Here is a 14,995-nt window from a genome sequence, read left to right as displayed (position 1 = left end):
CTAATATACACTTTCTTTCATCTATTTTAGACCGACCGAGGAACATCTCTGTGCTCATCATTCAGTCTGGTCAGATTTGGGCAGGAGATTCAGTGACTCTGATCTGCAGCAGTGATTCAAACCCTCCTGCTCTGAACTTCAGCTGGTTTAAGGAGAATAAAAGCTCAGCTGTTGGATCTGGACAGAGTTTCAGTGCACTACAGAGTGGACGCTTCTACTGTCAGGCTTACAATCAACATGGATCTCAGAGATCAGACGCTGTAACTGTGACTGTTAAAGGTAGAGCAGCTCATACACTTACATTACTCTTTCTAAATTGAAGAAAATGAATCTGTTCAGATGTTTTACACTTTTGTAGGACATCTGGTGATATTATACATATCCATTGGAGTGGTTTGTGGAGCTGCAGTGATCATCATGATGCTGATTTGGTAAGATATGTGTCTGTGGTACTATGTAGTGTGTGTGAATGAGTGACTGAGTCTGAAGGTTGTGAATTCAGTGAGACGTCATGATGAACGTGAGCCAAGGCAAAATTTCCAATTTTCCATCCTCTCTTTCCACACTGACAGCTACTCAGTTAGTTATTGAATGAGGAAGTCTGAAGCTCACATCTTTACTGCAGTAAATCCTGAAGATACACCAGATTTCATCACATTCAAAATGGCAGTGTCACGTCCTAGAGAAACCTCATTGGTTCAAAATCATAATTGTGTATTAAACATCATATAAATTCTGATTGGTTGTAATTGTGTCAAATCATTGTCTTTAAAGGGGAATCAGGTGGATGAAAGAGAGAAATAACACACAGGAGTCTCAGGTGAGAACAATTTATTTGGTTATCAGTAGTTTACTGATCAGGTACATTAATTTGTAACTAAAAGTTAAACTTTAAATGTAGTTGTGACTTTATCTAGTGAGTTGTTTATATATTCAGTTTTTTTTTTTTTTTCTTTTAATGGCACAGATGGTTCATTCCAGACCTCATCATGACAGACACAAATCTTGTGATGTTGAATTGAATGAACCTGTGTATGAGAATGTTACGGTAAATGTTCAGAGGATTTCCTACATCTTTACTCAAACAGAATTAAACGCTCCTCAATGTCAGTGTGAAAATATCAAATATCTTTTGATTAAGTATATGGAAAATTAAATAACACAGTAATGTTTTTACTGTCTCTTCATTCATAAAGGCTGCTCAACTTGATGATTGTAAATCCGAACTGAACTCGTCTGTGTATGAAAATCTTCCAGTAAGTAAGAATACCTAAAAGACCTATTATTCTTTCCTCATGAGGTATGTTCTTGATGCTTTTATTTAAATATCATTATTAATGTTTTCACTTTCTTTCTATCTTAATCAGCATTACAACAAGAGGCTGTAATGTTTTAAACACACAGTAAATATTACAGCCTTTATGCATCTCTTTGTGGGCGGAGCCCTGAATGATTGACAGGAGTGCCATGATGACATGTGATTGAAGTAATTTGGGGATCATTTTATAGATGGATGGGCAACAATGGAAGTAAAAGGTTAATGAATTGATGTAAAAGTGTGTAATCACTGAAGTGTGTTTTTCTTTATGCTTTGTATCACGTATGAAGCTTACTTCATTTACATTATTAATGTTTTTAACCTTAAAGGTGCAATAGGTAATTTTATACAGAAACATTTTTTTGTAAAACTGGTTGAAAGTCTCCTCATATCCTGATAGCAATCACTATGTTAAATGGTCTAAATGTATTTTTATAAGTATATATCATCTGTGGAAGGTGTAGGACCATAAAATGTTCGTTCAATCATTATATTCGGTCTGAATGAAATGATACAATGTCAGTGCAATTTTGCACTGTACATTGACTTTGTTTGTTCGAAGTTTAGTTAACAAAAAAAAAAGAGTTTATGTAGGAAGACATCAGTCACAGAGCACGACAAACAAACAGCAGCCACCTTTTTTGCAGTTCCTACCAAATAAAAAAATCAGCTTATGCTGCGTTCACACCATAACTACTCTAACTAAGAGGTGGCAACCCGTGACGTTCTAACTGGTGCAGTTCACGTCCTCAGACTCGGATTTATGCGGTTCTATGTCAACAGTATCAGCACTGAAATGAATCTGCAGCAGTCAGGTACAAGCTCTCTAAGTTGTTTATGTATGTTCATTTTTATTGTAATGTTATGTGCTTTGAGACATGAGGTAGTTTAACGCCACCTCTTGTGACGCTTTGCCGAGTGTTTTTTTTTTGTGTGTTTTGGAGGAGGCGCACCTTTAAGTATCAGTATTGTTCATGTTTCCAATGAAAAGCAGGAAAATAATGATCTCGTTGTACAATTCACACTTTTCTGTCATTCAATAATATATATGATATTAAAGAGCATTACATTTAGAGACTGCAAGAGAAAACCAATTATCTAGTCAGATTATTAATATAATGATTATAATACTACACAAAATTACACTCACAATCTTGCTGTGGTTCGGAACAACAACATTTCAATAAAGAAGTCTACTTACTAATAAAGAAGCAACTTGCGTTTCAACCTGCCTGTCATCGTGTCTCATCCCTGCCTACTGTTTGGACTGTGTTCTCCTCCTCATCTTGTCTTGTAAAATAAACCTGTTACACTCAACCTGCATTTGAGTCCTCCCTCATAGATTCTGTGACAATTTCACTCTGAAATGCGTCACATACGGAAATGAAGGCAGTCACAACTTCCATTTCAATGCCGACTTTAGTCACTGGAGCTTCAGCTTTTGCTGGTCAAACATAATCAAAGTCCCTTTCAAGGAAAGTCAGTTTATTTGCAACACTTTCAGGCAGCTTTTTCACTCATGCAAGACCAACTCCTTTCTGCCTGGATGGTGAAATATATTGAAAAACTGCTGGCCAAAGTCACATTTTAATAACATATTTCAAATCAGCAGTAAAATCTGAAATGAATTGTTCCATAAATGTTGTTTCTGATGCTTAAAGCTGCAATATGTAAATTTTTTGCTTGCTGAATTCACAACTTTCTGACTCAGTCATTAATTCACACACACTATATACCCAGCTAACAGAATTTTGTTATAAGAACATTCTCTAAATATTCAGTGTTGGTTCTGGGAACGTAAAAAACGTCCAGTTTTCCTGACGTTAGAGGAACTTTTTTATAAGGTATAATGTTCCTCAAACGTTCTTTCAACTTAATTTTGATTTAAAATTCAACATTCTAGGAACGTTGATTTGCAACATTCCAAGAACATAAAAATGTCTAGTTTCCTTAAAGTTAGTAGAACATTATTTAAAGGTTATGATGTTCCTGAAACATTCTTTCAATCATTCAAACACCTGCTGTGAATAAGCACTGAAAGAAAGGGAAATAAGAACACAAACTACAACTTTCTTCAGCCACAGTCTTAGATGAACTGAACATAAAAGTCATTAAATCTCTCAAGATCTGATTTAACAACTCCACAAACAGCATTACCAGCTTCACTTATTACTAACCAGACTGACTTTTTTCTGTCACACGTCTACAGAAGTTCTTATTGAGAATTAACAGAGGTTTAGATGTTGATGTCTTAATGAAAATGTTTCATTCACCATCATGGAGATCAGTGTTTGCTTTAGTTGACCTCTTGACCCTTGACATTTGTTGAATTGTTTCTTTATCAGCAATTGCAGGTGTTTTCAGAAAACATTTCTGCATTGATAAAGCAGTTCAATATGTCTGTTTTAATAACGTTTTAATGATGTAGCGATGTAATCCCAAGTCACCCTTGTGGGCGCAGGCTCATAAATTGCGGCCTGTCGCGCTACCTGCAGTGGGCTCAGGGTGTTGATCCTCGCCATCTGGATGGTTCTGGCTGGGCACTGGATGGGGAGTGCTGATCCGCAGGAGGCCAGCACCCACTCCACCCCTCTCCGGACAGCTGTGCACGTGTGGCGGCATTGAGTCCGACATACAGGAATGTGCACAGGCAGTAGTCTGGGAAGTTGGTCTGATGGGCAAATCCAGAAACCCCTCTAAATGATTCTCGAGGGAGCTTTCTCCCTGTTGAAGGCACATGAGTTTGACTGGTGGAAAGTCTATGGTGCAAGCAGGGGTGAAAACGGAACAAAAAACACTGAATATGAAAAAAATAAAAGAAAATAAACTTAAAAAAAAAAAAAAAGGAAAATAAACTGAAAGTCCATGACAACTAAGACAAACTTGAATGTGACTGTGACAAAAATAGAATTTAAAAAGAGGAAGGGAAAAAATTGCAAAAACAGCAGAAGAAAGTTTTTAGCTTGCATTTGCAGTCTGATTGCTGTGTCTGAAACTACAACACGGTAAGAGTTACATTTGTTCAGTAATGAATATTGTATATCTAATGAATCTCCATTCACAGAAGAAACTTGAAGCGAGAAACATTTTCTTTCATAATAACCTCTGAACATCCAGAGCTCATGTGTTTCAACCGTGAAAAACTACTAACAGTAAAATCATTTTTACAGTGTTTATAATATAGTAAACTGATGTTATAGTTTTTTATGGAACTATAGATGACGTGTTGTTGTGTAAACGATTTAGTTTCCTGCAGTGATGTCATTAATAACAGCTCCTCCTCTTCTTCTGCTGTTTCTGCTCTCCTGTAAGTGCAATGGGACTTATGATAACACAATATTTGAAACAAAGATTTTGACTAATCAGCATGGTCCAGTTAGCCCTAATAGTAGCCCCAGGAAAAAGTAATCACTGGTAAAATACCCAGCTAACAGAATTTTGTTATAAGAACATTCTCTCAATATTTAGTGTTGGTTCTGGGAATGTAAAAAAGGTCCAGTTTTCTTGATATTAGATGAACATTTTTATAAGGTATAATGTTCCTCAAATGTTCTTTCAACTTAATTTTGATCTAAAATTCAGCATTCTAGGAACGTTGATTTGTAACATTCCAAGAACATGCAAATGTTCAGTTTCCTTAATGTTAGTAGAATGTTATTTAAAGGTTAGTATGATGTTCCTGAAACATTATTTCAATCATTCAAACTCCTGCTGTGAACAAGCACTGAAAGAAAGAGAAATAAGAACACAAACTACAACTTTCTTCAACCACAGTCTTAGATGAACTGAAGATAAAAGACATTAAATCTCTCAAGTTCTGATTAAACAACTCCACAAACAGCATTACCAGCTTCACTTATTACTAACCAGACTGACTTTATTTCTGTCACACGTCTACAGAAGTTTTTATTGAGAATTAACAGAGGTTTAGATGTTGATGTCTTATTGAAAATGTTTGGTTTGAGGTCACCATCATGGAGATCAGTGTTTGCCTTAGTTGAGCTCTTGACCCTTGACTTTTGTTGAGTTGCTTCTTTATCAGCAATTGCAGGTGTTTTCAGAAAACATTTCTGCACTGATAAAACAGATCAACATGTCTGTAAAAGAAGGCCTTTTTTAACTCCCCGGAGCCATGTGGAGTACACGTTTATGATGGATGTATGTGAATGGAAGCACAGCTCATACTCATTGGTCCATTTCACTGCCATTATAAAGCTCGGATGTGTCAGGATATCTATTAATATTTCTCTGATTATGTTCGTCAGAAAGAATAAAGTCATATACACCTAGGATGGCTTGAGGGTGAGTAAAGCTGGGGCTAATTTTGATTTGAAAGTGAACTAATCCTTTAAAGTAACACTGAAGCAGAGTTAAAGTTAATGAGATAATTAAACAATTAATTAAGTGATGATTGAGCACTAGTGATGAACACCTGCTGTTAACAAGCAGAATCACTGAAGGAAAAGAGAAACACAAGAACTACAACTGACTTCAGTCACAGCCTTGAAATCAACAGAAGATAAAAGAAGACATTAAGCCTGCGTCTCATCGTGCATACTACCCATCCTAAATAGTATGTGACATTAGTAATTTTCAATACTATTTAGGGCAGATGGGGTGGATAGTATGCACATTGGGATGCAGGGTAAATCTCCCAAGATCTGATTAAACAGCTCCACAAGCAGCATTACCAGCTTCACTTATTACTAACCAGATTGACTATTTCTGTAACACGTCCACAGAAGTCCTTATTGAAGATTAACAGAGGTTTAGATGTTGTTTTATTGGTCAAGAAAAGAAAAGAAAAGAAAAGAAAAGAAAAGGAAAAAAGAAAAATGATGCCACCATCATGAAGATCAGTGTTTGCTTTAGTTGGGCTCTTGACCCTTGACTTTCTATGTTAGATTTTTCTCTGCATATGCATATGATGTTGTAAAGCAGTGAGGTCAGTGCATTACAGTAAACAGATATTAGCTGTTTTTATTTAGTGATATAGTTATTGTGAGATGGCCGATTGCATACAAAGCAAAAAATTGTTTTTTTTTTTTTTTTTTGTCATTTATACATTTTGGTTTTGCATTGCCAACCCTGTGACACTACAGCAATAAAATGTTGCTGCAAACAGTTAACATCTTGAATGATTTTAACACAGTGTAGTGCATAGAAAATTTTGAACTCCAGTATTATTTAGACCGGTGTTAATTTTTGATTTAGTCTTAGTCTTTATCTTCAGATGAAAATGTGTGACGGAACGGCTGCCTCTCCCTTATTATCAGCGCCACCCCGTCCTTTAAATCGCCGCCCTTCACCAGGTTCCCGACAGACACAGTGGGTGTGGCGTCAGGCCTCAGAGAGGCTTTTATTTAACAGAAATAAACATAAAACCCCAAAAACAGAATATAAAGTGTCCAAATAAACAGGGACCTGGTGTCCTCGTCGTGCCAGGGAAACGTGAAGGAAGGGCAGTGAGTGGATAGGATGGGTCCAGGTAAGGGGCAGGGTCCGGTGGCCGCACGTGCTTCTCTCTCTTTGGTCTAAGGCGCGAGGGGCGGCGGCTTCGGCACAGCGGCTCGTCCTCTTTAAGCCATGACAACTGAGAGGAATAGCGGCCCGCCGTCCTAACCTGTCTGCAGCGTTACGCATGCTTCTCCATTCCGGACCGCGGCTCCGGCAACTCACATCTATGGCGGTGCGGGAGTCCCTCCGCGCTCCCTTCCTGGACCCACGAGGACACCAGCGTGCATGCACAGGGGAAAGATACCGGTCTTTCCAGGAGAGGCGCGCTCAGCATTTAACAGCGGCGGTGACGAGGCTTCATTATCTTCAGGTGTGCCTCTTCACACGCCGCCAGACCTGGTTATTTCAGCGCCCCTCCTCTCTCTCACACCCACTCCAGTCGGGAACCTGGTGAAGGGCGGCGATTTAAAGGACGGGGTGGCGCTGATAATAAGGGAGAGGCAGCCGTTCCGTCACATTCCCCTCCCCTAAGCGTTATCCCCGTCATGCAGGCACCGCCCACCCGGGAGTGCTACTTCCTCAGCCAGGCCCCATACAGTCGGAGTGGGCGGGTCAGCGGAACCGGGGAACCGCCGGTACAGGAACAGAAAAGCACGGTTTTAGTTGACAGCCTCAACCAACCACAGGGCAAATGGTAACTGAAGAAACATCACTTACCCTGATGGTGGTTGGGAGGCTGTCTTCACTGTTTTTCTGTCCCAGTCCGGCTTTCCCCGAACTTCCACGAGCGAGAGGGGATGACGTCATCAGCTGGTACCCAACTGCGCCGTCTAAGCTCCACCTTACCCGCATTCTCCACCAGTGTGGCGGGAGTTTGGGGAAAGCCGGACTGGGACAGAGAAACAGCGAAGGGTGTGATGAGGCACACCTGAAGATAATGAAGCCTCGTCACCGCCGCTGTTAAATGCTGAGCGCACCTCGTGCCTTGGACTGAAGAGAGAGAGAAGCGCGTGCGGCCACCGGACATTGCACTCTTAGCAGTAACATTTGTGCAATTCTACATATCCCTTTTCAGTGGTTCTCAAACCTTTTAGAGTGTCGTACCCCCTGAGGGATTTAACATCCTTCTGCGTACCCCCTCTTTTCCACTTACTGTAGTTACATCTTTCCTATTAAGGGACTCTATTTGCCCTCTTAAATTGATTTTTCAAGTGCATTTTTCAAGTGCAATAATGCTTTAAATGAAAAAAAAAAGTTATAAATAAAATGATAAAAACAAAGTGATACTTCTAAATATTAGATTAAAACCGACAGTAAGTATGGAAGCATTCGTGTAGCAATTTTCAGTTTTGAAATGTAATATGCAAAATGGCAATGCTTTCTATTTAAATTTACATTTTGCAATTTTTGGAGCAAAATGATCATTCAAATTCAATAATATAATTTACATTTGCTATTTCCTACACTAGTTTTAACATATAATTTAAACATATATTTTAACGCATTATAAGTTGCGAAATTAAAATTAAAATGTATTAAAGAAATGATTATATACGTTTAAAACGTTCAAGCAAAAATTGTAGCAAAATGACCATTTAAATTTTATTTTTCTTAATTGCATTTGCACTTACAGTTAAGACACTTGCGAATGCATTTTCATTAAATGTCCCGCAATGAATGTAGCAAAATTCTATGTGTATTTGAAAATGCATTTCGAGCCGAACACGTCCCCGCCTCGCCCTGTCAATCATTGCTTCAAGGTGGGGCCAGGTGTTGGAAACATGGCAGCAGAGCTAAGAAGAGCAAGGCATAAACTGGCAGATGAAGTACAGCAAGAACAGAGAAATGTCAATGTTTCTGAAGATTGTGCGTGCCCGTCAGTGATAGAACCAGTACGTTATTAGAAGCATAGATATTTATGGTTAGGACGACTCGCACTTGTCCACCTTGGGAGCTTGAGCAAAATTCTTAATGTGTCATTAAATGCTACCTGAAGCTTTTTCATTTTAGCTTTACTATATCTACACCATAGATGCGCCCTTATAAAATGAAGTACAGTAAGCTCTAAAAAGTGCTATTTTAACATCATCTGTGCACATATAAAATTTATGAGCCAACATATTTGCCTGTCCTTACAACTTACAGCACTGACGCTGCACATCATCATCATCATCATCATCATCATTTAAATAATTTCTAATAATGTGACCCAAGTATTTTATTTTATCCACCACATTTAATACTTGGTCACACAAATAAAAAGAGGGAAAATTTTGCTTAAGATCCTCTTTGGATTTAACAATCATAACCACACTCTTTTTAGTATTAAATTTGATATCATACTGCACACCATAACTTGAACATATACGAAGCAACTGTTGTAATCCAGCACTATAAGGGGACAGAATAACTAAATCATCAGCATACATCAAATGGTTAATAAGACTATCACCTATTACACATCCGGTCTTACATTCATTTAACTCAATAACTACATATTCAATATAGCTACAATTATCTCTGTTACCATTGTTCTTTGATTTCTTGATTCCTTTGTTTGCTGCTGTGACTTTAAGAACTGCCCCTGCTGCACATGGCGCAGATCTGATGCACATCTCATGTTCTCACAACTCCTTAAGTTCATTTAAGATGTTATTTAACTCATTTAAGACTGCGCTTATGAGAAAACTCATACTCAAGACAAACAAAATTGTGCTGTCTGTGAATGTCATGTTCTATGTCATCATATAATTAATAAAATTTGCTATAAACACTAAATACTGTTTATTCTATTAGAATTTCCTCCCTAGATCTAACAGGGTGGAATCTAACAGGGTGGAAAATTTTGAGCTAAGTTAGCCATAGTTCTTTGAGTGATCAACATTTATCTAGCTAACCTTCTACAGATAAACAGAACTTTTATAACTATGTCAGATTTTTTTTTTTTTTTTTTTGATAGGACAAACATAATATAGTCTAACAGGGTGGAACTTTAAGGGTGGGACAAGCAGGATAACATTTCAAAAACTAAAATAAAAGTTAGGAGTGAGAGTTGTAGCTTACCTCAGTTTGTACAGTTGAATTCCAGCAGGAAAAAGAAATGATGTCACTTCTTGAAAATGAAATGAAATTGCAGTTTTGGAAGGCGAGAAAGTACATACTAACAGGGTGGAAGATGACTTCAGGGACATAGTAATTGAAGAACATTGTAAAAAAAACAACAACTATATTTTCACATGATTTATATGTATGATTAGAGGCAGTTTGGCCTAGTCTATAACATAATTTAAAAATATTTTTGAGGTTTTTATTATTTCATGGTTTATATCTCTAGTGGAAGTTGATTACTTTGCACTGAGGACATGATAAATTGAATGCATATATCAATAAAAAGGTGGCAAAGCAAATGGCTTGTGACAGAACACAGACCGACTATAACACTTTAACTTAAGTAGAAAATCTCAAATGAAGATCCCTGAACTCCAGCTTACTTGCTTACTGTGTTTTCATCCTCAGTGTAGAAAGCACGTGTGCGTGGTTGTTAGATTGTAAAGATTAAGTAAAACGTGTTCTTTGAACAGAAAAGCTCTGACTGGGGGTTTAAATTCTTGAAATCTAAGCATGAAAGCTCATAAAAACAGTCTGTAATGTTTTGTCTCCTCCTTTATTCGACAAAAACAAAAAGTGATTTTAAAAGAGTGATTTTGGTCAAGGTTTTAGTTTTTTCGTCAACGATATTGCATGTGTTGATATAATCACAGTCATCTCTCATCATCTTGTCTTAGTCATTAAAAAAAAGGTCATCAATGAACATTTTTCATCATAGCTTTCGTTAAAGAAATTAACACTGATTTAGACACAGAGACATCAAGAATCAGCATATGAATCTCAACAATGGTGATAAAAATGAAAAGGAAAAAAGCGTCATGCTGCAATGCATGCTAGGTATCACCATATAGTACAAAACTCCCATCATGCACTGCAGTATCAAAAATTATTGTCACCACTGTTGAGGATTGTATGATAAGTGCTCGTGTCTAAGCCTGAGTGGTAATAGTTAGCGGTGGTGAGATGAAACCTCATGAAGCATTGAAGATTTTCAGCCAAGTGGTTCACAAAAAGGTTCATTTTTTGAGGTTTCTTTTGCTCACAATACTATCTGATGGTCAAAGAGTGTAAAACAAGCAGATAGCCTACATCACATATGACCTGATGTGATCTGTGATACACTGTGTTTTGCACCAGTTAAGGCTTAAAAAAAAGTTGTAATTGCAATTCTGTAATGGCTGAATCTCACTCAAGAAACCAAGTAAAAAGTGAGAGACCTCTTTGTGATTTTTGTTTGAAAGAGCCTTCAAACAGAAAATTCAAGCTGGTCTGCTTTTGACTCAGAAATGTGTAAGTGTTTGCTGTGAAACACTATTGCAATTACTTAAAAAAATCATTTTAAAAACATAAAAGGGTCAAGAGCCCAACTAAAGTAAACATTGACCACCATGATGGTGGCATAATTTTTTGACCAATAAAATATCAACATCTAAACCTCTGTTAATTCCAGGGCTTAAAGTTTTCCGGCACTGTGCCGGATCCCTGGCATGTGGTGTTTTGCTTTGGAAAAAATGAGAGACCTACATTTAAAAAAAAATAAAAAAATTGCTTATAACACATCCAAGTTCATAAGTTTGCCTACTAATAGTATGAGAGAAACACTTTCACTCTCAACCAAACTAACATTGCTAGCCAATCAGAAGTTGAATGGGGTGGGTCTTGGAAAATTTGTGGTTGAGAGATCCAGCTGCAACCGAGTCCTACTAACTTGGGGGGAGATCGGGGTGAAAAGCACAATAAACCTCACAAGAATCAAAAATGGGCTACTTTCCGATAGACTGAAGTGTCTTAAGCATAGATGTCTCTCGAGCTGTCTTGATGCTCTGTGGCGTGACAGATCGCTGTAGCTCTTCAGTTCACGCAGAGCGCACATGAACCGATCATCTCCTCTGCTTTATTAGTTACAACACAAAATAAACATAAATGAACGTCCAAAGGTATGTTGAAAGATACAGTACAACTTACCAAAATCCATATTGTCACATGCAATCGATCAATCAGTGTTTCAACAGCTTGTAAAAATGTCATAAAAACGTTACATAAAAAACGAGTTGAAACATGATCATGTCATTAAAAATTTATTATAACTTTATTATAAAAACTTCCTTATGTGTAATTTATATTTAAGTAGCTTACAAATCAATTAATTTTAACCTTTAATATTATAATGATGTACCAGCTGTGGTTCCCTGTAACGTTATAGTTAGAGCATTATTAAGGCAGAGGTGGAAAGTCCAGGGGTCAGAAAGTAAGTCCTGCCATATTTTTTATTCCACCCACTGAAACAGTGTTAAAGTTAATAAGATAATTAAGTGATTAATTGAGTGATGACTGACCATTATTGAAGACACCTGATTTTAACAAGCAGAATCACCAAAGGAGAAAATCAAAATTTTTAAGTCACCATTATGGTGGTCAGTGTTTGCTTTAGTTGAGCTCTTTACCCTTGACTTTTTAATATTAGATTTTGTTTGACTGCTCTAACTGAGTTGTAACAACCAGACAAGCAAAGAGAAAAGATGATCAGGTGGTGTCGGTTATGTTTTCACATAATCATTATTTGACCTAAATCACTGAGTTAGATTTACATTATTGATTACAGCAGCACTGTGATTCTACAGCAGGAGATCAGCGTTTTTAATATAATTCAGAAGATTTCTTAAAAGTTGTTCTGATAAGAAAAAAAACTTTATTTTAGGAACACACAGACATCAAGAAACAGTGTATGAATCTCAACAACGGCAACAAGCAACATATTCTGATAAACAGGTCAACTTTGATCATTAGAAAACAAGCTACTAAAAAGTCACATAACAAAAGCAAAAAAAAACTAGTGATAATAAAGGAAATTACTAAGACAATTAAGCTCATAATTTATTCATGCAGCAATGCATAATGGGAGCCATGGATGAATTTTGATTGGTGGCACTCTGAATGCACTGCACTGATTTTCTCCTTTGGTGTTTCTGCTTGTTATCATCAGGTGTCTTCAGTAACGGTCAATCATCACTCAATTAATCACTTAATTATCTTTTTTTTTTTTTTTTTTTTTTTAACAGAGGAGGAAAAACTTAGTTTATAAAAATACCCATGTATGTGTGGACTAGGCCTCAGAGAGGGACCGTATGTACTCTGAGCAGAGTTGATTTAAGTCTGGGGATTATGCTGTGAGCTGCAAACATTTAGTACAGAATGTTTTTCATGGTTAGTGTTCACTGACTTTTGTGTGATGTCTGTAGATTTTACACATATCATATGATAAGTGTAGTTCCCTTTTGAGGGAACTTGCACTGCGTTGATAACGACACTTTGGGGAATGCCTTCAGCATGCTTCTGAAGCCATGTGCAACTCAGTCCAATCTTGATTGGTGCAACGTTATCCCTTGATGCGTGCCGGTGGAAAGTGGAAGTTATAAAATAGCCGGTCTCACAGCTGTTGTCAGCTTTCAGATCTTTAGCAAGTGCTCTGCTTCATAATAGTTTCTCAGTATGAAATTAAAAGCCATCGTTCTGACAGCATTCTACTGTCTAGGATGTGCTGTCAATCAAAAACGGGACAGGGAAAGACGAACAGTTACAAACTCATGCAGTGCAAAAATGACTGTTGCTGTGATGTTCTTAAATAAAAAAAGTAGGCTACTATTTATTATTCTGCTTTACTCTGACATTAAAGCTGAAAAATAAGCCACTGTAAATTTGTTGTAGGTGTTGCTATAGTGATGTCAGTCAGAATGGCTCCTCCTCTTTCTCTGATCTTTCTGATCATGATTCATGGTGAGTCACTGCAACACTTAAGAAACGCTCGGGAAGTTTTGCACACTGCATTGTTTATGCACAAGCTGCTGCTAATTTGTTCAGTGTGAACTTTTTTAGGGGTCTGTAGTCAGAATGAGAATGTGATCTACAGTCCTTCACACATCTGTGCAGTAAAGGACTCATCAGTGATAATGAGCTGCACTTATACATACCCTACTGAACGTCAGATAATGAAAGTCTTCTGGACCAAAACACTGAAAAAAGATAATGGAGAGTTACCAGATCTGTCTGAGGACCCTGAATACAGTCAGAGGCTTCAGTATCTGGGAGATAAACAGCAGAACTGCACCATCAGACTGAGTCATGTGACACTAAAGGATTCACGCATGTACTATTTCAGATTCATCACTGATAAAGATAATGTGAAATGGATTGGTGTTCCAGGAGTGACTCTTGCTGTCACAGGTGACTTTCATGAGGTTTCTCTCTTCTTCTGTGCATTATGTTGAATAATAATCAGTGTATGACAGCAACACTAGATATAATGTGTGTGTTGTGTTCAGATCTTCAGGTGGAGTCTCCTGAGAGAGTGACAGAGGGAGATTCAGTCCGTCTGACATGTAAAAGCAGCTGCACTCTGACTGACAGAGCAACATTCATCTGGTACAGAAACTCACAGCCATTAACTGAGAGAAGAGACAGAAACAATGAACTCCTGCTGCAGTCAGTCAGAAGAGAGGATGCAGGCAGATATAGCTGTGCTGTACACGGACACAATCACACCTCTCCTGCTGTTGAGCTCAATGTCATGTGTGCGTATAGATTCATTAGTTCTTTTTAAATTCTGGAGATTGTGTTTAAATGAGATGATTTAAGGATTTAATTTTCGCCCTTTTTAGATCCTCCAAAGAGCGTCTCAGTGTCCATCAGTCCATCTGGTGAAACAGTGTCAGGAGATTCAGTGACTCTGAGCTGCAGCAGTGATTCAAACCCTCCTGCAGAAATCAGCTGGTTTAAAGGAGGAACGTTTGTAGGATCTGGAAGAATCTACAGCATCTCAAAGATCAGCTCTGATGACAGTGGAGAATACAAGTGCAGATCCATCAATGAACATGGAGAGAAATACTCTGATGCTGTGACTTTAAATGTCATGTGTGAGTTAATGATGGTTCAGTATTGTGAAATATAGTGAAATCAGCTGGCTGAGTTCATGAACAGCAAAAACTCCAATGTTAAATTAACTCTCCTGGCAGTATATGTGAGACCATGACAAACTGGGGCCCAGGTCAGGAAGCAGACAGAGTGGCTTAACCAACCGTCTGCTAGCTGTCTCACGTCACAGAAGTCAGATAATTC

At 37.8% G+C, this 14,995-nt stretch overlaps 1 protein-coding gene across 1 annotated transcript in view; it reads left to right on the top strand.

Annotated features, from left to right (window-relative positions):
- LOC127503995 (hemicentin-1-like) overlaps positions 1-14,995 on the top strand; it is a 196,558-nt gene that overhangs the window by 127,962 nt on the left and 53,601 nt on the right. Inside the window, exons 7-8 of the mRNA XM_051878295.1 lie at positions 14,203-14,451; positions 14,539-14,793. Of these exons, the coding sequence (XP_051734255.1) occupies positions 14,203-14,451; positions 14,539-14,793 (504 nt within the window). The remainder of the gene's footprint in view (positions 1-14,202; positions 14,452-14,538; positions 14,794-14,995) is intronic.

The sequence above is a fragment of the Ctenopharyngodon idella genome, chromosome 2, assembly GCF_019924925.1.
Source record: "Ctenopharyngodon idella isolate HZGC_01 chromosome 2, HZGC01, whole genome shotgun sequence".
NCBI lineage: Eukaryota > Metazoa > Chordata > Actinopteri > Cypriniformes > Xenocyprididae > Ctenopharyngodon > Ctenopharyngodon idella.
The sequence above is the reverse complement of the archived record's forward strand: the minus strand, read 5'-3'. Positions and strand labels throughout refer to the sequence as shown.